The 24,543-nt window shown below is 42.3% G+C and overlaps 1 protein-coding gene across 1 annotated transcript in view; it reads right to left on the reverse strand.

The window, feature by feature from the left end:
- Positions 1-24,543, reverse strand: part of adam10a (ADAM metallopeptidase domain 10a) — a 157,163-nt gene that overhangs the window by 26,924 nt on the left and 105,696 nt on the right. The window contains exons 5-6 of the mRNA XM_059952561.1: positions 4,644-4,747; positions 762-923 (exon numbers count right to left, since the gene is read on the reverse strand). Coding sequence (XP_059808544.1) covers positions 762-923; positions 4,644-4,747 — 266 coding nt within the window. The remainder of the gene's footprint in view (positions 1-761; positions 924-4,643; positions 4,748-24,543) is intronic.

Consider the following 24,543-nt stretch of genomic DNA (forward strand, 5'->3'; position numbering starts at 1 on the left):
CAACAATGGTTTGTAGATCACCGCCTCTTTAGGGGGCTTGCTATTGCTTAGCTGGTTGGTGGTGGGCACTGATGCTTCCTGTTGCAGGTTGGGGGGGGGGGGGGGATGTGTTGCGACAACTTGTGCATGGGGGGGGGGGAGAGGGCTTTTCTGTCATTCATTCTTTGGGGTTTTTCTTCTGTTTCATGGATGCCTGTGAAGAGTAACAATTTCAGGTTGTACACTGTATATTTTCTCTGGTATTAAATGGAACCATTGAACATTGCCTTTACTCAAAGGCTCCAAGGTAGCTTTCTCAGCACATACTGTTGGTCAAAATTAATGATTGCTTCTTTGAACACTCCGTGGATCTATTATTTAAATTTTAACACAGAATTCATCAAATGTTCATTCAACCCAACTCCAGGACATCAAGCTGCATCAGGAACATATAGAATTCAGCACACTTGAGATCACATTCACTGTAATTTTCTTCTCATCTTTTACAAGCAAACATTGGTTGTGCTATTCCCCATTTCTTTCATTCTCAAAGCCCAGCACAAGAAAACAACTAGTTCAACTACTTAGATTTCAGACCAGCAAACATCTAACAGCAAAACAATGGGAATCTACCCATTGTACTTTGCAACTCATCTCATTCAGTCCTTCACATGTACCTCACTTTTGCAAGGTTACTACATATTAAACCATTTAATAAAACAAGTTTGACTTTATTACAAGTAATCAAACGTGAGTGAACAAATTAGCTTGTTATTTCATACCTGTGCTATTACTGCTTCTCTTGAACCATAGTATTTATAGAACAAATGGTCAGTTTGAATGAAGAGCTGACATGTGTTTCGATCCTCTGAAGATGCACGACGTTTCCTCAGAATAATTGGTTCCCATTCACTTTGGTGTTCATGATCAAAATTCACAGTCTTCTGCACAGAGAATGACAACAAAATTAATAGTTCGAAGTTCAACGTAAATTTTTATTAGCAATGTACTTGTATGTCACCATATACAACTCTGAGATTCATTTTCTTGTGGGTATAATCAACAAATCTATAGAACAATAACTATAATAGGACCAACGAAAGACCACCCAACTAGGGTGTTCAACCACAGTGCAGAAGACAACAAACTGTGCAAATCCAAATATAAATAAAAGGTACATAAAGATAAAAAGTCTTTGAAAGTTGATAACATCACACCTCTTGTGATGATAGAAAATTATGCCACAGATTTCCCAGTGGTATGCCAGGGATAACCAGGTTACAGTTCATGATCTCTGGTTGGCATCTGCCTCAGAGGAACATCCAATTTTCTTACAGAATATTATATGTATCTCATATAAAACTGTCCAAGAATATGAATCAGAACCAAATTCAGATTGATTATCTCTGACACACACTCATGACCACTCTATTATAGTCCCTTATTTAACCTGTCTCAGTGGAACCCAGTTTGGTCTTATGCTGCTGTAAGTCCATCCACTTTAAGGTTTGATGTGTTGTACATTCAGAGATACTGTTGTAATGCGTGGTTAATTGAGTTACTGTCGCCTTCCTGTCAGTTTGAACCAGTCTGGCCATTCTCCTCTGACCTCGCTCATTAAAAAGGCATTTTCACCACAGAACCAGTCTGGCCATTCTCCTCTGACCTCGCTCATTAAAAAGGCATTTTCACCACAGAACTCCTGCTCACTGGATATTTTTAGTTTTTTTAATATACCATTCTCTGTAAACTCTAAACACTGTTGGCTGTGAAAATCACAGAGAATCAGCAGTTTCTGAGATAGTCGGCCCTTCTTATCCGCGGAGGATTGGTTCCAGGACCCTCCGCGGATACCAAAATTTGCGGATGCTCAAGTCCCTTATTTAACCTGTCTCAGTGCGGTGGTCTTTAGGACCCAGTGGAACCCTAGACTTTATTTAACATGTCTCCATGCGGAGGACATTAGGACCTAACAGCGCAGCTCCAAATCCACAGTGTTTCTGTTCACAAAAATAATCACGATCGCGATTGAAAATAAGGTGGAAGTAATAAAGCGATCGGAAAGAGATGAAACACCATCGGTCATTGGAAAAGGTTAAGCGAAAATCGGTCAACGATCGGAACAATTTTAATGGAGAATGTGAAAGGCCTTGCCCCGATGAAAGCTACAATTATTACTAAGCAACACAGTGGTTAAATTATTGAAATACGTATGTTTCTTAAGTGTTTTATATGCATAGAAAGGTAAAATATGTACTATTACTAAGAAAAACGTTTGACTAACTGACGCTAAATAATTCCGGATGTACCTGTTCCAACTTCAAATCTGACTTAAAGACGGATTTGGGAACGGAACTCATTCATAACCCGGGGACTGCCTACACTTTTAAGACATTTCTAGATTACTTATGATACCTAATACAATGTAAATGTTATGTAAGTAGTTGGTATACTGTATTGTTTAGGGAATAATGACAAGAAAAAAATACTGTATATGCTCAAGCAACGAGTGCTGGAGAGAGAACTTCCGGGTTTTCCTGATCCGCAGTTGGTTGAATCCGTGCATGAGGAGGGCCAACTGTACTGTTTGGCACCAACCATCATTGTACGGTCAAAGACAACAAGATCATATTACTTCCCCATTTTGATGACTGGTCTGAATGACTATTTGACCTCTTGACCGTGTCTGCATGCTTTTATATATGACTGGCAACTAGATATTTGCATTAAAGAGCAGGTGCACAGGTGTCTGCCATGAAATTTGCTGTTTTGTAATAGCAGGAAGACATAGAAATTTGAAAATTTAAGAACAGAACAAAAAACTTTGTTTAACAATTATGCAGTTCTTGATTTCACAAAGTCACTTGCATAAGCAGAAGTACATAATTTTTCATGTAAAATATGCTAGTCAAATCTCTACAGAGCAAGTTCCTTCATGAAGCTGATCCTTTAATGTACAAGGCAATGTGACAACTACTTTATCATTTAGCTTAATCACAAGGAAGAGCATCTAATCTTTAGTTCACTGTTAAAAAAAAACGGAGTTCTACTTATTCAATTTCTAAAAATTAAACTCATAGCACCAACAGAATGTAAAATGCTAAGTTCTGGCTTCCAATCAGAAAGCTTTCGGTTCAAAGTTCAAGCAAACACTCCCAAGTAAAATAAAGAATGCACTCTTGGCAATGCTGTTTTTTTTTAAATGATATGTAAATCAAAAGACTACTTTTTTGGGCACACTTACATGGAATTATTCTGAAGAACAATAGGACTTTCTCCAGTAGACTAGTCATTAGTTATGCCTTGCTCACTATCACAAAATAAAACAATGGCTCTATTACATTGTCCTTTGTGGACCCTTAGTGTGCGTAGATTGTTGCTGCAGTAATAAAAGTGACTGCACTTCACATGTGCTACATTGGCTATTAAGTGTTATAGGACTTAGCTCTATCATGGGTACTAGCTTCCGTAGTATCCAGAACATCTTAAAGGAGCAGTATCTCAAAAAGGCAGCATCCATCATTAAGGACCCTCATCACCCAGAACATGCCCTCTTCTCATTGCTACCATCAGGAAGGAGATACAGGAGCCTGTAGAGTGAGAGTGAGAGTGAGAGTGAGAGAGTGAGAGAGAGAGTGAGAGAGTGAGAGTGTAAGAGTGAGAGATAGAGAGAGAGAGTGTGTGTGTGTGTACACACGCAGACACACACTCACATACACTTACTGTAATTCAGTATTTTCTTATTATGTATTGCACTGTACTGCTGCTACAAAATTAACAAATTTCACAACATATGCAGGTGATATTACACCTGATTTTGATGACAACCCCTAGCTCATGAATAGCACACTAGAAAAGCAATTCAAGATGTACAGTAATAGGATTGGATATCTCAGAACTCTGGTGTTCCTTATCCCTTTCATGCAATCTACATAAAAACTCCACAAAGAAAACAATTCTAACTTGATTTAAAGTTCACCATCAATAATTCAGTCAGATTTTATCACTCATCAGCCAATTTTAAAATTTTCAAAACTTTGATTGGCATGCAATGTATGCTGCTCTCTTTGTGCTAAGCTTCATTTGTCCACTCTTCAATGTTCAATGTGTGCTGCTCTCTATGTGCTAAGCTTCATTTGTCCACTCTTCACTGTTCAATGTGTGCTGCTCTCTATGTGCTAAGCTTCATTTGCCCACTCTTCAATGTTCAATGTGTGCTGCTCTCTATGTGCTAAGCTTCATTTGCCCACTCTTCAATGTTCAAGCAATCTAATACATAGAAGTACTAATTTGATGGACTTGAGCTGAGTTATCCCTTTCACCACAATATTCTTATTTTACTACTTGCAACAGACAATCCGCTGGAAGAACTAGCAGGCTGAGCAGCGTCTGTCAGATGAAATGAGTTGTTGATGTTTCAGCTTGAAACCCTGCAAGAGGGCTGAGAGTGGTGAGGTGCGATAGGCAATATAAAGAGATCATAAGTGGCAAGAGAGGATTCCAAAGCAATTGTGGATTGAGAAGGGGTATAAGATGACAGGCAGGTTAAGTCCCAGGTAGGAGAAGTGGGTGTGGATGGAGTTGGAAGGCAATGGCTCCTCAAATGGCTACACTCTGCTAATTGAAATAAGTTGGTGCATTACTATTGGAAACCACATGCTCACCTGGGCTGGGGGCTCCTCAACAGCAAGCATCTGGTACTGCTTCATTCTTTCAAAGACTGAACGGTCTGCACATCCTCCTTCTGGTCCATATTTGTGAGGATATTCTGGGAAGGATAAAAGCATACTCCAGTAAATCTATAACTGCAATAATCACCGATAGTTCATCAACATGTCTATGTTATCTACCATCTGATTTTGTTGTAAATCATAAGTTATGATTTTCAGGATCACTGAAAACTAAGTTTGCACTTATTTTGGGTCTTACTGTTCATACTACCATTTGTCATTGAACAAATTACATAATCTGACATGCCCATTCATTATACGTTGAAGGGTAGCTCACTATGATTCAAGTCAAAGGTCATCATTTCACAATATTTCAAAGTCTTCTTCGTTCATTTGTCAAGTTAATATTGTTCAAAGGCTACATGGCATAAATCAATTTCAAATTCATGTAACTAATTTGAGAAAGCCTCTCTTTGGGGATAAAAAAAAGAATACTGTCTCCCACAACACATCATAACCACACATGGAGACAAGTGACAGCATGAGATAGGTAATACATCGATGGCAGGAGTGTGTTTGAAAACAAGTTTAAACCTGTTCACCACTTAATGCATCAGTAAAACACATTTAGAATGACTAAAACTAACTGCCTAGAATAATAGTTTAGATTATATTCTTTTTGCTCTTTTTAACCACAATGCAAAACATTATGTACAAAGTAAATTTGTTTGTTCTTTATCCAAGCAGGAATGACAAACAACTAATATTTCATAACTATCAGCATCGCCATGACATAACCAGCTATGAACCTGCAAACAGATGGGATTAGTGTAGAAAGATACAATTGGGCAGCATGAACATGGTGCTATACAACCATGACCATTATTGTGGCATGAACAGTCATTGGAGAGACACTGAAGTCAGTGGATATATATTTAGCAAAAACGAGCAGCAAGCAATATACTCAAGACACTCTTGGGAAAAAGAGCCCTACCTGACTTAATATCACATGACATTTTTATATGCTAAAGATCAAAGGTAACAGCAGGACAGTTCAATAGTTACAATGCATCTACAATGCTTCCTTTGAATTACATATAATCTACAAACACCTCCATCTTCACACCCACATTCCAGACACAAAAATGAATGTTAATTCCCACTGACTTTGGGCCACATTCATGCATATGTAGGCTTCTGCGATCAAATAGAGTGTTTCTTTGTTTGCAATCAACCCCCAAAATGCAGCGCCGTTCAGAGCTACGGTTTAAGTTCAATCTACAATCCATGTTCAGGTCAGTAAACTGGCTACTGTTAAAATTAGCATTAGGTAAATATCATAACTCCAGCATACACCCTAACAAGCAAAGTCAGACTCAAGCAAAGTCTGCTTTGAAGATCTGACGTGTAGAGATCAATTCATTGCTATGTGGAACTGTCCCCATCTTCAGCAAACAGCCAGCATTTCAGCACAATCTTAAACCTGGAATTCAAGATTAAATCCTCTCTTTGCTATATAAATTTATTTCAACACTTGCCAACAAAGTCAAAAAGAATAGGCATCCTTACTTCCTCAGAAGGCTGGCGTCATTCAATGTTTGTAGTGAGATGCTGAAGATGTTCTATCGGTCAGTTGTGGAGAGCGCCCTCTTCTTTGTGGTGGCGTGCTGGGGAGGCAGCATTAAGAAGAGGGACGCCTCACGTTTTAATAAGCTGGTAAGGAAGGCGGGCTCTGTCGTGAGCACAGAACTGGAGAGTATGACATCGGTGGCAGAGCAGAGGGTGCTGAGTAGGCTATGGTCAATCATGGAAAATCTTGAACATCCTCTGCACAGCACCATCCAGAGACAGAGAAGCAGCTTCAGCTGCAGGTTGCTGTCAATGCAATGCTCCTCAGACAGGATGAAGAGATCATTACTCCCCAACTCCATTCAGCTCTACAATTCAACCACCAGGGGCAAGACATGTTAAAGTGCTGGGGTTAGGACTGAGCTTAAGTTACCACTCAATGCACTTTAGTAAACTATTTAAGAACTTTTTAAAAGCTATTTATTAATGCTTTTTGGGAGGGTGATTTTAGATGCATATCATATTTATACTGAGTTAAATACTGTAGGTAATTAGTTTTGCTACAATACGTGTATGGGACACTGGAAAAATGTTTGAACTTCCCTTTGGGGATGAATAAAGTATCAATCTATCTATCTATCTATCTATCTAAAACACCAGCAGTGAGACAAACACTCCACTTTAAGGACATTAGTAAAATCACACAAATGCTCAAAATCAATAACAAATGGGAAACATTGGCTGATGACATGGATAAAAGTAAACAGAGTGAGAGTTAAAAGAAGATACTGTGATAAGTATTTTCAACAGCTCCATCACAGATGCCAGACTGGTAAGAGCAATAAGCTTTCTTACATCATGCTCCCTTTTCAAATTTGACATTTTAATCATTAATATGGTTCCTGAAAAGGTCCTGAATGCTGCATGTGTATCATCTCCCATGAACAACAAGAGTATCAACTCTCCTATCTAATTTGATCATTAACAAACAAACCGGAACAGGTTATGATTTGATTCCACAAGCCATCTAACTTGGATAGATATCAGAATAATAAGCCGGCTTTTAAATAGAATGAGAAGTGAAGCAATACATGTCAAATGGTAAGCAGACATTTTGAAATCAAAGTAGAATGATAGAAAAATGCATTTATACTTGCATTTGAGGGAATAGTGGTGGTGCTGTTGTTAAATTACCAGATTAATAATCCAGGTGTCTGGTTAAACAAACCAGAGACTCAAATTCAAATCCAATCAGTTGTGGGGCATTAATTTAATCAACCAATTTAGAAGTTTAAAGAATTAAAACATACCTTAAAAACCATAAAACATACCAGACTATTATAAAACCAATCTGGTCCACTAATGCCCTTTACCGGAATAAGTACACTATCTTTACCTGATCTACTTTATTTTACTTGAGATCCTTAAATGCTTTCCAAAATTGTTTAGCAAGCCATCCTTTTGCACTGATGCCACACGGTTGAACTGCAAAGGTCCAGGACAGCAGCTCACTGCTACCTTCTCATGGGGAATTCAGAACAAGCAATAAATACTGGCCAAGATGATGGCAACATGGCGATGTAGCAGTTAGCATAACACTAATACAGTGTCAGCAATCATGATCAGTGTTCAATTCCTGACACTGCCTGTAAGGAATTGGTAAGTTCTTTCCGTGACCTTGTGGGTTTCCTCACACATTCCAAAGACATGCGGGTTAGGGTTAGTGACTATGTTGGTGGCTGGAAGCATGATGACACTTGAGAGCTCCCCATGCTGATTTGATTTGGCTCAGAACAATGCACTTCACTGTATGTTTTTATATACATGTGACAAAGTTAATCTTTAAAATCTTTTTAATCTTTAATAATATAGGTAGCATATTATTTCTCAGCTCAACAGAAACACACATTTTCAGATCCAAATACTAATGAAACTGTCAGTGTGGGAGTGAACTCCAGAGGCCTGGTATTTCTAAATACCCCATTATAGAAAGCCAGCTCCTTAAATAAATTAATTGCTGAGATGAGTACAGAATCTTAGACTGGCCTGCATACATATCCTTTTAATGCATATAGCTAATGTGAAAAGTTATTTCCCTTATTGAAAATTTTGTCAACTTTATTAAGCAATGTTTTGATCTTTTAAAAATGCCTGGTTAAAGGTGAAATTAACTACAATAATTGACTAATCGAACCAAACACAACTCAATACGTGGGCACTTAAAGGATTAACTTGATACGGAGAAGGAGATCACAGATGAACATTTTTGCGCTTATTCTCCCTCACTCAAAAATCAACAGATAGTTCTGTTTATGTATTGTTACTGGGAATAAGGAGTACTTGATGGGTAGGGCAAGAAACTAGCAGCACCAATATGGGAATTTAATGGCTCATGCTTGCCCTGAATACACAAAAAGAACAATTTTAATTTATAATTGGTTACTAAAAAAGGTAACACTATTTCATGTAGGAAAAATAATTGATTTCTTTATGCAGATATTTTTCTAATGGATACATCCTATGAAGTCCAAATATTGTCCTTGGGAGATTTCATACCAATTTGCTTGCAAAACAAGGCAATTCTAAAAAGTGTTTTAAGCTTTAAAAGTCAACAGGTGTGCAAGTGAAAACAAGTCACAGTAGCATAAATGTTCTGGTAAATGAACAAAATTTGCACCTAATGAAACAAAAATTTTAAGATCCAACTCCTCAGACTGAAAATAGGTCAAGGACACTCATTTTCCTACTTACCCTTTCAGACTTATCATTCCTGTATTCAAGTTGAGAATATCCCTCTACTTCAGCCTGATGAAGGGTCTCAGCCCAAAACATCTACTGTACTCTTTTCCATAGATGCTGCCTGGCCTGCTGAGTTCCTCCAGCATTGTGTGTGTGTTGCTTGGATTTCCAGTATCTGCAGATTTTTTCTGGTTTGTGATTGCTCTACTTTAACTATCTCAATTTCACTGAGCCAGGTTGGTAAAATTGTAATTTAATAAGGAATCATTGCAATGATCTTTTTTGTCGTATGTGAGGTGTCAATGAAAGACCTAGAAGTTATCCATCTACAGTTGAGTTGCAGGTGTATGCCTGTCCACGTGCCCTGAACAGGAAATTTTAATTTTTAACCCTTTAAGCACAAAGGTGCACGAAACTTACATAAATAAATGTCAGGTTTAAGAAAGGATTATGTGGATGATAATTGTGTGCCTGATGGATAGTCAAATGTTAAAAAGGGTTAACAGAGTTGATTTATGAAATTGGAAGCTGATGGCCTTTGCATTAGTGCTAATTTCAGTTAACCGGGTAGATTTCGTTTTCTCGAATTGTAAAATGAGTGATGGAGACAGCATGAGTTGTTAATACATCATAACTCTTAAGGTCCGAGGTTAAAAAAGGGGGAAACTGCTTTGCATGAGAGAACAATTCCACGATGGGATTAAGTGGATAGTTTGCACAAAACATCTGCACTGTCTCAATGGGTCAAGTGGTACACCTGTGCTGTAGCAATTCTAACAAGCACGTGCATGCAGGTGCACACATGCAATCTAATTCTAAACTTGTGCCTTTAACTGGGCCCCACCCCCCCAAAAAATAATCCATGCAATCATTCCCAAAAGTAAATTGCAAACACATCAATCTAATTCAGTGAAGTTAAGATGGCTAATTTTGAGAGATAATCACAACTGGAACACAGCAATGATGCTGTACAGTGTACTTATCTGGGGGGAAAAGCAAACACGAGGAAATCTGCAGATGCTGGAAATTCCAACACAAACACACACAAAATGCTGGTGGAACACAGCAGACCAGGCAGCGTCTATAGGGAGAAGCGCTGTCGACGTTTCGGGCCGAGACCCTTCGTCAGGTCTAACCGAAAGGAAAGATGGTAAAGAGATTATTTCCCCCTCCCCCCACTACTCTCAAATCTCTTACCATCTTTCCTTTCGGTTAGACCTGACGAAGGGTCTCGGCCCGAAACGTCAACAGCGCTTCTCCCTATAGATGCTGCCTGGCCTGCTGTGTTCCACCAGCATTTTGTGTGGGTTGTTGGGGGAAAAAAGTTGTTTTCCCAGCATTACCAGAACTTTTCCCTTTAGATACAGCTTTGGCTACGTCCACACTACACTGGATAAATCTGTAACCGAAGCTTTTTCTCTTCGTTTTTACCCTTCATCCACACTAAAACGGTGTTTTCATCCCCCGAAACCGGAGCTTTTCAGCAATGCTTTCCAGGGTGGATATTTTTGAAAATGCTGCTCGGGCAGATCAGTGTGGACGAGGTAACCAGAGAAATCTGTAAATGCTATCAGACGACAGCGAGCTATTTCATTGTTTTCTTGAACGCAACCTAACAATTTTAGAACAGACAGCAACGAAACTGACACCAGAAGAGTTAGAAATGTACTCACCAAATACTTTGACCTATAACTTACTGAATAAATAAGTATACTCACTTTGCCCTGTTTTCTGTCCTTGCTCGTATGAAGGTTGTTTACCTATTTATGCAAGTACTTCTCTGACAATAGATGTGTAGCTGCCTAATGTAACATTGTAAGGAAATACAAGATAACACTGATGCAGACATTTTTTTTTACACATTTAACAAGGTGCTTTATTAATGCAACAGAGTCAGTCAGTTTTTCAATGTTCGTTGTCAGCCAGGTCAATCTGTCCGTGAACTCCCTGTCGGATGCCTCCGTATGCTCCAGTATTTGTTTTTTTTTACTTTTAAGTTCTCCCGCGCGAGAGCCAACAGCTGTCCTTCGTTTTAAGTTTTTCTAGTCTGTAACTACACAAATACGCACTTTTATGGTGAGATTCGACACCAAACATGTCGCTTGTTTTCCGTAGATGTGTCCTGCGCATGCCCAGAAGAAGGAGATTCGCCAAAATCTCCATTTCAATGTGGATAGAGATATTTTCAAAAATGCATAGTGTGTACGCCTATCATTTTTACGTGAAACTGGTATTTTCAAAATTATCCGGTCTAGTGTGGATGTAGCCTGAGTCCCAAGTAAAACTTGACCAATTCACACTTTCTAAATTACTGCATTGAAATGCAAATTTTATTTACAAAAGAAATAACTTCACAACCATGCTATTCAAAGCAATTTGTTCCATATACAATCACAGTATCAGACCATCAATACAAAGAATACAAAGATACAAAGAATTTGGAAAATTTAAAGGTCCATAATATGCTTATACAATTCAGCAACCCTGAGGGGAAAAAAATCAACATTCATGAAGCATCATCCACTGATGATTTGTAATAATTTAATTGGACAATTATTTAAGAAAGTCACCCATTGGATTCATCAACTAATTAACAGTGTCCGGAAGAGGGGACTAGTTGATTAAAAAATAAGCCTCCAGGGAAAGAATGGGTCATCTTAGATAATTTCTAATTGATGAAAATTAATCTGCTACCACACATTTTCTTCGTTATTATTCATTCATGCTTTTTATATTCTACTTTTAGCACTGCATTTACATTAATTACAATGCAAATATGGTACTACAGGAAGTTTTTCATTAACATTTTGTATATAGTGGGTCATGATGTTGGAGACCATTATTAAGGATGAGGTTTCTGGGTACCTAGAGGCACATGATAAAATAGGCCAAAGTCAGCATGGTTTCCTAAGGGGAAATATTGCTGTTGGGATTCTTTGGGGAATTAACAGGCAGGATAGGCAAAGAGTCAGTGGATGTTATTTACTTGGATTTTCAGAAGGCCTTGGTCAAGGTGCTGCACGTGAGACTACTTAACAAAAACCCATGGTCTTACAGGAAAGATACTAGTGTTACGAATGTGCCACAACTCTGAGGGGCCGAAGGATACAAAGTAGCCCCCTCCTTTTTGAGAATCGCAAGATCGCTATTAATTCGGGTCTGGGACCCAGGAAATGAGAGAGAGACATGCAGAATCCTCAAGGTTTGGAATGTGTCCTGGGCCTCCGCAAGACAAAGCCACGGATAACGGCCATTGTCTCTTGAAGACGGAATTGTGTATTGAGTACTGTACTATTCATTGAAGCCCTCAGGGAATGAACAGAGGGGGCTGGTTGAGGGATTGCATCATCCCAACCTGATTGACATCTGAGACCCCGTGAGTAAGGATAAAAGAGGGTCTGGGGAACAACCCCTTCAGACGCACCAGGAGAAACACTAGAAATCCCGTGACGGCATTTAATAGCGACAGCGGGTGGGGGGCCCACGTGAGTCCTTTTCCATTTGCCTCGGAATTGGTGGGCCTTACCACGGAAGAACGGCTTTAGCTAAAAGCAGAAACCACCACCAACGACATTTCGAAGGACCGACATCATAAAAAGGAAAAACTGGCAAGTTCTAAAAATCCGTCTCTCTCTCTCCAACCAAAAGCTGCAGCCTGAATGAACTGAGTGACTTTTATATTTCCATCAGACAATACATTATCCCCTAGACAACAACAGAGCTATTTCTTATTGATTATTATTATACCCGCACCTTTTGATCTAGTATTGACGACGTATAGTATCTGTATGTTTGCATTGATATTATTTTTGTGTATTTTTACCAGTAAATACTGTTAAATAGTACCATCAGACTTCCAACGGACCTGTCTATCTTTGCTGGTAAGTTACCCAGTTACGAGGTATGTAACACTAGCGTGGATAGAAGATTGGCTGACCTAAGAGGCAAAGAGTGGGAATAAAGGGAGCCTTTTCCAGTTGGTTTCCAGAGACTAGTGGAGCTCCACAGGGGTAGGTATTGAGACTACTTCTTCTCACAACATAAGGCAGCAATCAGGATGATGAAATTGATTGCTCAGTGGAGGATTCTGCATCTTTGGACTGTAGGAGGAAACCAGAGCATCTGGAGAAAACCTATACAGTCATGGGGAAGATGTACAAATAGCTTACAGACAGAGGCAGCATGGACTCAATGGGCTGAATGGCCTAATTCTACTCCTATGTTTTATGAAATGGTAATGTAATTTTCCTTAAAGCAAGAAAGACACTCCCACACTCCAGCCACTTGATCTACAGTGTCAGCCATGTCTTTTTTTTCAGGCATTATCATTCTTTTTGCAGAACAAAATGACCGATATATTAAAATCATCTAAATAAATGTTAGTTTTGAGCTAAATCATTTAAAGTCTGAAGAGGGCATGTGCAAAATTGTTTTTGAATAAGCATTATTTAGCGCACGCCTAATCCCAGGCACACTCTGCATGTACTATCATGACTAGTGCAAAGCCATTTCCAGTCCAATTCCACATTTTGTATGATTTCACCTCGAGACAACCCACTCTACACAGACTCAAAGCCAATTTCTTAGACTTCATGTTGAATTTTGATATTGCAAAATAAATGGAAATTAAAGTTTATTCCAAAATGAACTCAAAATAATTTGCAAGAACACACCTGCATGGAACTGTCTGCGTTTTTTGGGTGTCAAAATTATATTGTGCAGTTACTTTTATATAGTGTTCATTTTAACACATCTTCAATCAATATCTCACAAAATAAACAACACTGAGAGCCATCTGGCTGGCCAGTTATTTGCTTAAATGGATTTTGAGAGCCCTCTCCTCCAATACAACTCACAAATCCACAGACAGCACCTCATTAAATGCGCAGTTGCAACACCCAGGAGTATAATTTGGAGCTAACTGCATACAAAACTCAAATTGTAATGTCTGAGGAGCAGGACTCTTCCTTGCAAACAGCTCAAGTTGTACTTTATAATCACATCATCCTTTTGCACTAAGTATTTTGGGGAGGGCTTTATTTCCCAGCTTCAGCAAGTGGTTCATTATTTGTACAAAATAATAGCACATAAAATTGAAGTAAGGCTTATTTTTTTTGAGTACAGCTAGAGATCCAATCATATAATGTCTTATCACCGTTTAAACAAGGCAGTTGTATACTACTGAGACAATGGAAGCAGATAGATGCTTTATTGAATTCTGCCTCATGGCATATGTATTTTATGTACAAATGACAGCACACACCCAAGGTTCAAAATACTAACTGTATCTCATTTGTTGCAGAATATCCAAACTTGATCAATGCCAATTCAAATTTACCTGCATCAGTTTACCTGCACCAGAATTAGTACTAAGAGCAAAGCACTCCTTTTATCCAGATCTATTTGCCTCTAGCAGAATTCCATACCAATTTTTTTCCTGATAGAAGAGCACATCCCACCAGTCTTGTGGACAGCTTCCACACTTCTGTTACAAGACTATTACATAGTTCCCTGATACAAGCTGGATTCCTAACCTCAAAATCTACCTTGTTATGATCTTGCTCACTGATTACCTGCACTGTATCTTCTCCTCAGCGGTTACGTTATTCGGCTTTTCTGTTGTTTACCCTGTTGTACCTCAATTATTTATATGAGCAGAATGTACAAGTTTTTCACTGTATCTTCTGACAGCAATAAACCAATAACAATAGTCTGCACAGATCAATTAAGTTTCAAAATTACAATCAGAACTGGGTTTAATATCGCCAGCATATGTTGTGAAATTTGTGGTTTTGTGGCAGCAATACATTGCAATACATAATAATAAAAACTATAAATTACAATAAGTATATATAAAAAAAAAGAAAACTAAATTGAATCAGTGCAAAAAAAGAGAGGGAAAAACTACAGAAGTAGTGTTCATGAGTTTATTGTCCATTCAGAAATCTGATGGTGGATGACAGGCTCGTCATGAGGCACATAAAGACCCTGCTGCCCCCCCCATTGGACCCCCTACAGGTCGCGTACCGTCCCAATCGTCCAACAAATGACGCCATTGCCATCACCCTCCATCTGGCCCTAACCCACCTGGACCAAAAAAGACACACATGTTCGAATGCTGTTCATAGACTTCAGTCCAACATTCAACACAATCACCCCTCAGAAACTAATTGGAAAGCTGAGCCTACTGGGCCTGAACACCTCCCTCTGCAACTGGATCCTAGACTTCCTGACTGGGAGACCTCAGTCACTCCGGATCAGGAGCAGCATCTCCAACACCATCACACTGAGCACGGGGGCCCTCCAGGGCTGTGTGCTCAGTCCACTGCTGTTCACTCTGCTGACCCACGACTGTGCTGCAACACACAGCTTGAACCATATCATCAAGTTCACCGATGACACGACCGTGGTGGGTCTCATCAGCAAGAACAACGAGTCAGCGTACAGAGAGGAGGTGCAGCGGCTAACAGACTGGTGCAGAGCCAACAACCTGTCTCTTAATGTGAACAAAACAAAAGAGATGGTAGTTGACTTCAGGAGGACACGGAGCGACCTCTCTCTCTGAACACTGATGGCTCCTCGGTAGAGATCGTTAAGAGCACCAAATTTCTTGGTGTTAACCTGACTGGTCCCTCACACCAGCTCCATAGCAAAGAAAGTCCAGCAGTGTCTCTACTTTCTACAAAGGCTGAGGAAAGTCCATCTCCCACCCCCCATCCTCATCACATTCTACAGAGGATGTATTGAGAGCATCCCGAGCAGCTGTATCACTGCCTGGTTCGGAAATTGCACCATCTTGGATCACAAGACCCTGCAGCAGATAGTGAGGTCAGCTGAGAAGATCATCGGGGTCTCTCTTCCCGCCATTACGGACATTTACACTACACGATGCATCTGCAAAGCAAACAGCATTATGAAGGACCCCACGCACCCCTCATACAAACTCTTCTCCCTCCTGCCATCTGGGAAAAGGCACTGAATCATTCGGGCTCTCACGACCAGACTATGTAACAGTTTCTTCCCCAAAGCCATCAGATTCCTCAATACCCAGAGCCTGGACTGACACCAACTTACTGCCCTCTACTGTGCCTATTGTCTTGTTTATCATTTATTGTAATGCCTGCACTGTTTTGTGCACTTCATGCAGTCCTGGGTAGGTCTGTAGTCTAATGTAGTTTTTTTTCTGTGTTGTTTTTACGAAGTTCAATGTAGTTTTTGTACTGTTTCATGTAGCACCATGGTCCTGAAAAAAGTTGTCTCATTTTTATTACGTACTGTACCAGCAGTTATGTTCAAAATTACAATAAAAAGTGACTTGACTTGAAGAAGCTGTTCCTGAAATGTTGGATGCATTTCTTCTGGTTTCTGTACCTGAGGAGAGGGCATGTCCTGCGTGATGGGTGTCCTTAGTGATGGATGCCGCCGTTTGAGGCATGGCCTTTTGAAGGTGTCCTGGATGCTGGAGAGGCTAGTATCCGTGATGGAGCTGGCTGAGTTTACAACTATCTGCAGCTTTTTCTGATTCATTGCAGTGACCCCTCCATACCAGACAGTGATGAAACCAGTTAGAATGCGCTCCATGATAAAAATTTGCGGGTGTTTGGTGATATACCAAAACTCCCCAAACTACTAATGAAATATAGTCGCTGTCATACCTTCTCTGTAATTATAAAAATATGTTGGGCCCTGGATAAATCCTCAAGAGATGTTGACATGCAGGAACTTGAAACTGCAAACCCTTTCCATTTCCGATCACTCGATGAGGACTAGTGCGTGTTCCCTCGATTTCCACTTCCTGCCGTTCATAATCAATTCCTTGGTCTTACTGAAGTTGAGTGCAGGGTTGTTGCTGTAACACCAGCTGATCTATCTCATTCCTGCACACCTCCTCGTCACCAGCTGAAATTCTGCCAACAAAAGTTGTGTCATCGACAAATTTATAGGTGGCATTTGTGATTGCTGAGCTACATAGTCATAGGTGCAGAGAGAGTAGAGAAGTGAGATAAGCATGCATCCTTGAGGTGCACGAGTGTTGATTGTCAGCAAGATGGAGATGTTACTTCCAATCCACACAGTCTGTGGTCTCCTGCTGAGGAAGTCAAGTATCCAGTTGCAGGAATTGATTATAGCCATGACCAACCCCTTAAAGCATTTCATCACAGCAGCTGTGAGAGCCATTGGGCAATAATCATTGAGTACAAACACAGTGGAATATGGTTAATCAGAGCAGCTGCTTATTTGAAACAATTCTTAAAAGTACAAAATAGCTGAGAATTCCCTTATTTACATGGGTCACTATGCCACTTAACTGAGGAAGGCGATTGCTGCCAGACATTTTCTAACTAGCATCAGTTACAAGCACGTCATAGGGCTGTTAGACACTACAACGTGCTTGGAAGGAAGTTTTTACATTGCGTCACTTGCATGTTCAAAAAGCAGCAGTTTTTGTCATTGATAGTTGATAAGTAATAAACAGTAAGACAATTCAGAACTGTTTTACTCACTGCAGTTTCAAGCATTCAGGCTTGGAGATGCCAGAAATGGTCAGGAGCGATTTTAGTACTTCAACCAGTTAGGAACAACGAAAAATTTGAAGGTATTGACAATCACCTTGAATGTTGCAATGAAAATTTGATTGGAGGATTCAATCATCAAAAACACTGCTTGAAAGCAGTAGGTGTCTGCACTACCTGCACTGATTTTGTTCATTTACAGTCAAAAGAACACGTCAGTGTACACTGAATGAATTCTTCTATTGGTAACTGTGCTGTCTTTACGACAGTTATTTAGTTTATAATATTTTCGCTTAGTAATTCATTCAATAGTATTTTCTAGTTAGAATTAGGAGTGTTTAAAGTATATTCATTGCATGTAAAATATATCGGCATGCGATGACGTCACATCCGGTTTCGCCGCGTCTTGTGGGAAAACACCGGTTTGAAATTAGCGCGAGGGTGGGGGCTTTCCACGAGGCTCACCTGAGCAGAAGCAGTTTTGCAGGCATGAGAAATCACAGTGAGAGCAACGCTGTAAGTTAATAGATAATCGATATATTGAACTAAGATGTTAATGCCGATCCTGTTAGAAGTAACGACGGTAGATAATGTTTATGCTTTCGTTGGTTAAAGAGTCGCGGATAGTTTGCATGGAAGTGTATTTAAAGTAGTCAATGGAGCAGGTAAACTCTCCCTGTATACTGCACCTTAGTGTAATGTAGTTATAGTCACCTTTGCAAGTATTTACACTTGAAATGTGATATTAAGGAAGGAACAAATACTGTATCAATCTTGTATTGTTTTATCAACAGTTTTCACCATATGTTAATGTGAAGAGTGAACAGTAAATGGTTAATCTTACTGCGATCTGGTTCTTATTAACTGGTTTATCTCGACATTAAATTCGGCGTTCGTTACACCCGAAGGAGAACGTTACAGTGAAAAGGCGGCATTATCAGGTGTTTCAAGTGCTGCAATGTCAGCTCAATCCAGCATCAAGTCGACGCCGCCCAGCGACAGGGGCAGTAAACCGACATCAAGTAAGCCCACCCAGGCGTTATCAGGTGTTCCAAGTGCTGCAATGTCAGCTCGATCCTGGATCAAGTCGATGGCGCCCAGCGACAAGGGCAGTAGAACAACATCAAGTAAGTCCACACAGGCAAGAGCCAAGGCAGAAGCCGCCAAGATGCGACTGCATTACGCCAAACAAGAAGCAGTTTTGAAAATGAAACAGGCCACCAGAGAAGTCGAAATCCGGAAAGAAAAGGCCGCCAGAGAAGCCGAAAGGGCCGCCAGACAAAGAGAAGAGGCTGCCAGAGAAGCCGAAATCCAGAAAGAAAGGGCCGCCAGACAAAGAGAAGAGGCTGCCAGAGAAGCCGAAATCCAGAAAGAAAGGGCCGCCAGAGAAGCAGAAGAGGCTGCCAGACAAAGAGAAGAGGCTGCCAGAGAAGCCGAAACCCAGTTGGAAATGACAAAAATATCGACAGAGTTGCATGTGCTGCAGCTAGAAAGAGAAGGAGAAGCTGCCATGGTGGAAGCAGAGTACATAGAAGAAGCTGAAGGGTCGCGTGATCTGACCGAAACAAGTTCTGCTTTAGAAAGGACCAGACTGGAACGCACGAGCGACTATGTACAATATCAAGCAGACAGGCAGGCCCATCTCCCCTCTCCATACCTATTCGATAACTTCCCCAGCTACGAGGAAGAGAATTTACCCTCGCGGCCCCACGATGAAGTCAAGAATGAAAGAGCTGACAACCGATATACTTTGACACCAAAGTTACAAAGTTCGATGCGAAGAGACGCGGAGGTTGAATCCAGGATGGCAAATTCCATGAGAAACGTGCGTTCTCAGTCATATAGGCGTCAACGTACTTCTCCAGCCCGCATGCCGCTTGCAGCCGATCCCACGCTGCAGTATTTAGCACGACGGGATCTCGTCACTTCGGGACTGTACCAGTTTGACGATAAACCCGAAAATTACCGTGCTTGGCTCTCCACATTCACCAACGTGATTGACGGGGTCCAGCTCAGTGCAACCCAAAGGTTGGACCTTATGGCGAAATGGCTGGGGAAAGAATCACGCGACCAGGTGAGACGCATGCGTTCAGTGTACATCAACAAACCTGAGCTAGCCTTAAGCGAAGCGTGGGAGAGACTTTGGGAGAGATATGGGGCCCCCGACATTATTGAAGCGGCGCTATATCGACGTCTGGAAAACTTTCCTAAGGTGTCAGCCAAAGATCACTTTAAGTTAAGAGAATTCGGAGATTTACTCATGGAGATCCAAGGCGCCAAAGAAGATGGCTATTCAGCTGGTCTAGTATTCCTAGATACTTCATCCGGGATTAGACCAATTGTGGACAAACTTCCATTTGGGCTGCAGGACAAGTGGCTGACTGTTGCCTCAGAGTACAAGGAAGACCACGATGGTCGATTTCCTCCCTTTAAGCACCTCACTAGGTTTGTGTGCAAGGAGGCGAAGAGGCGAAACGACCCTAGCCTTGTAGGTCCAGGAAGCAGTTCGATTTACACCAAGCCAGGCAGATCCGTTTCGAATGTTTTCAACATTGATAAACCCGTGTCAGTGCTCAAGACCGAAGCCCTTACAACTAACAACGACCCTGGCAAGTATTGTCCATTGCATAACAAACCTCACCCCCTGAAAGCATGCAGAATGTTTAGGGAAAAACCCCTTGAAGAGAGGACGGCTCTTCTCAAGGAGAAAAGAATATGTTTTAGATGCTGTTCCTCAACCTCTCACCTCGCCAGAGAGTGTACGATCGCCGTGAAGTGTCCGGAATGTGACAGCCCAGATCACGTCGAGGCCATGCATCCCGACCTGTCACCGCAAACCGAGAGCGCTCCTTCACCCCCACAACAGGACGGCGGGGAGGGAGAGGCTCACTCTAGGTCAATAGCTGTCAGCACGAACTGTACAGAAGTTTGCGGTCAAGCTCAGTCAAGTCGTTCTTGTTCCAAGATCTGCCTCACTAAGGTGTACCCTAAAGGAGCCAAAGACAAGGCCATCAAAGCCTATGTGATTCTGGACGATCAGAGCAATCGTTCACTAGTCAGTCCAGAGTTCTTTAAATTGTTCAACATTGAGAGTGAGCGGTTCCCATACTACCTCAAAACTTGCTCAGGCAACATGGAAACCCAAGGAAGGAAGGCAGAAGGCATCCAGATCGAGTCCCTGGATGGTAAAGTCGTCATCTGTCTCCCTCCGCTCTTAGAGTGCAATGAAATCATGAATAACCGCGCTGAGATCCCGACACCAAGTGCGGTGCTACACCAGCCGCATCTCCACCACATCGCCAAACACATCCCAGAACTGGATCCGAAAGCGGAAATACTCCTGCTATTAGGAAGAGACGTTATCCAGGTACACAAGGTTAGGCAGCAGATCAATGGACCACTCGACGCCCCCTTCGCGCAACGTCTGGATCTGGGCTGGGTGGTGATAGGAGAGGTGTGTCTCGGTGACGTACACAAACCGACGGTCGACACACTCAAGACCAATGTGCTAGAGAGTGGCCGCCATTCGATTTTTCAACCCTGCACAAGTTCCATGTATATCAAGGAAGCACAACAAGGCGTTAACAAGCGCGAGGCAAGCGACGAGTCGCTGGGCCAGTCAGTCTTCGCTCAAACGAAGTATGACAATAAACTTGCTCCATCAGCTCAAGACGTCTTCTTCTTAAAAATGATGGACACCAAAGTCTTCAGGGATGAAGCAAATAATTGGGTCGCCCCACTACCCTTCAGAGAACCACGCCAGCGGTTGCCAAATAACAAAGAGCAAGCGGTCAAGCGGTTCACGTCCTTACAAAAAACCCTGAACCGGAAACCCGAGACGCAACAGCAATATATAGCATTTATGGGAAAGATCTTCGCTAACGGACATGCCGAAGTAGCACCACCACTGCCGGAAGGCGGGGAGTGCTGGTACCTCCCAACATTTGGAGTTTACCATCCACAAAAACCCAATCAGATCAGGGTGGTCTTCGACTCCAGTGCCCAGTGTTCCGGCGTCTCCCTAAATGACGCGCTTCTCACAGGCCCCGACCTTAACAATACCCTACTCAGGGTCCTGCTGCGCTTCCGGAAGGAGAAGGTCGCGATCTTAGCGGACATCCAGCAGATGTTCCATTGCTTCTTGGTACAGGAGGACTATCGTGATTTCCTCCGTTTCTTATGGTATAAGGACAACGACATCAACAAAGAAGTTATCGAGTACCGGATGAAAGTCCACGTTTTCGGCAATAGCCCGTCACCTGCCGTGGCCATCTATGGGCTGCGAAGAGCCATCAGAGAGGGTGCACAGGAGCACGGTGACGACACCGTTAAGTTTGTAGAAAGGCACTTCTACGTCGACGATGGTTTGATATCACTACGGACAGAAGAGGAAGCAATCGATCTGCTCCGACGTACACAAGCCTCACTCGCGGAGTCAAACCTCCGCTTGCATAAGTTTGCATCAAACCGGCAGGCAGTAATGGAGGCCTTTCCACACGATGACTGTGCTCCAGCAATCAAAGACCTAGATTTAGATGGAGAAACCATACCTACACAAAGGAGCTTGGGTCTCCTCTGGGAGATAACGACCGACTCATTCACATTCTCTGTGCCGACCGTGATCAAACCATTTACCCGTCGTGGAGTCCTCTCCACTGTCAACAGTATTTTCGATCCCTTGGGCCTACTGGCACCAGTTACGATTCAAGGGAGAGCCCTTCTCAGAGAACTTACGTCTGAGCCCTCTGACTGGGATACTCTTCTGCCTGAAGACAAGCGAAGCAAGTGGGAGGCTTGGAGAGATTCACTCCCGGATTTAAAACAGCTTCATATCCAACGCAGGTACACTGTGACCTCACCCACCGAGGCAGCGCTCACAGAATTGTGTGTTTTTTCGGATGCGTCCACCAAGGCCATCGGCGCTGTGGCTTACTTGAAAGTAGTCGGAAAGGACGGCCAAGTCGAAGTGGGATTTGTAACGGGTAAGGCGAAGCTCACTCCTCCGTCGGAGCCGACGATTCCAAGGCTCGAACTGTGCGCAGCCGTCCTGGCTGTGGAAATGGCAGATCTTATCCAGGACGAGCTGGACCTACGGTTCGACGATATCAAGTTCTACACGGACAGTAAAGTCGTGCTTGGTTATATTTACAACGAATCAAAACGCTTCTACGTGTACGTTCATAATAGAGTTCAACGCATCCGCCTGTCATCAAAGCCCGAACAATGGCATTATGTACGTACCGAGGATAACCCTGCAGACCATGCATCAAGATCCTTACCTGCATCCCATCTGGCTCAGACAACCTGGCTTACCGGACCCCCCTTTCTTCATCAGCCACCATTGGAAAGGACTCAAACGAACGAGATATTTGAACTGATCGAACCCGAGAGAGACTCGGAAATTCGGCCGCAAATACAAACAGGAGCCACCAACCTCACGGAATCGATAGGTACCAACGAACGCTTTCGGCGGTTCTCCACTTTGAATTCTTTAGTGAGAGGACTTGCCTTCCTCATTCATATGGCCAGATCACACAAACATTCATCCCGAAACAGTAAATGTAGGGGATGGCACAAATGTACTTTGCCTCGCACCGCGGACGAATTAGCCCAGGCAAAGGATGTCGTCTTCAAAGCAACGCAAAGAGTGGCTTTTGCAAGGGAGTTTTCAGCTCTCCAAGTCAACAAACCAATACCAAAGGACAGCCCTTTGAGGAAGTTCAGCCCGATCCTGAAGAACAATATCATCTGCATTGGAGGCCGGTTAATACACTGCCAGTTTCCGGCCGCAGAAAAGAGTCCAGTACTCCTGCCCAAAGGCAGCCATGTATCCTTACTGCTCGCCCGCCATTATCATGAACAGGTAAAGCACCAGGGCCGCCACCTTACCGAAGGAGCAATAAGAGCAGCGGGACTGTGGATCTTGGGAGGTAAATCACTGATCAATTCGGTACTTCATAAATGTGTAACCTGCAGGAAACTACGAGGCAGATTAGAAGTTCAACGCATGGCGGACCTCCCACCTGAGCGCCTCGAAGCCTGCCCTCCCTTTACAAACGTAGGGCTCGATGTATTCGGCCCCTGGTCTATCACTACAAGACGCACCAGAGGAGGACAAGCAGAGAGCAAGCGGTGGGCCATCATGTTTAGCTGCATGAGTTCAAGAGCGGTACACATTGAGGTCATCGAATCTTTGGATACCTCCAGCTGCATCAATGCTCTCAGGCGATTCTTTGCGATAAGAGGCCCCGCAAAACAGTTAAGATCTGATTGCGGAACGAACTTTGTAGGAGCATCAAAGGAGCTGGGGATGGACAGAGCAGTGCAAAGGTACCTCAGTCAACAGGGATGCAACTGGGAGTTCAACACACCACACGCCTCCCACATGGGAGGCGCATGGGAGCGGATGATTGGGATCGCCAGAAGAATTCTGGATTCAATGTTTCTGCAGCAACGCACCCGATTGACCCACGAGGTACTGTGCACCCTAATGGCAGAGGTCACAGCCATTATGAACTCACGACCACTCCTGCCTGTGTCCTCTGACCCAGAAAACCCCTTCATCCTTTCGCCATCAATGCTCCTTACACAGAAGGCAGGGGCACCTCCTCCACCAGGAGACTTTTCAGACAAGGATTTGTACACAAAGCAATGGAGACAAGTCCAGGCTCTGGCGAATCAGTTCTGGTCCCGCTGGAGACAGGAATATCTACCCTCGTTGCAACAGAGACGAAAGTGGACAGAACCCCGCAGGAATCTTCAAGTTGGAGACCTAGTCCTGCTCAGGGACAAGCAGATCACCCGCAACAGCTGGCCAATGGCCAGAATCACTGCTACATTCCCTAGCGAGGATGGACATGTCAGGAAGATCGAATTGAAGACTACCGACCAAGGCGATGTGAAAGTTTACCAAAGGCCGGTTACAGAAGTTATTCTACTTCTACCCAATGACTGATTAGAGACTAAGTTTTGTACTCTGCTCATTGTGACCTTACGAAGGTCAAGCGGGGAGTGTGCTGTCTTTACGACAGTTATTTAGTTTATAATATTTTCGCTTAGTAATTCATTCAATA

This window comes from Hypanus sabinus, chromosome 28, assembly GCF_030144855.1.
Source record: "Hypanus sabinus isolate sHypSab1 chromosome 28, sHypSab1.hap1, whole genome shotgun sequence".
Classification (NCBI taxonomy): domain Eukaryota; kingdom Metazoa; phylum Chordata; class Chondrichthyes; order Myliobatiformes; family Dasyatidae; genus Hypanus; species Hypanus sabinus.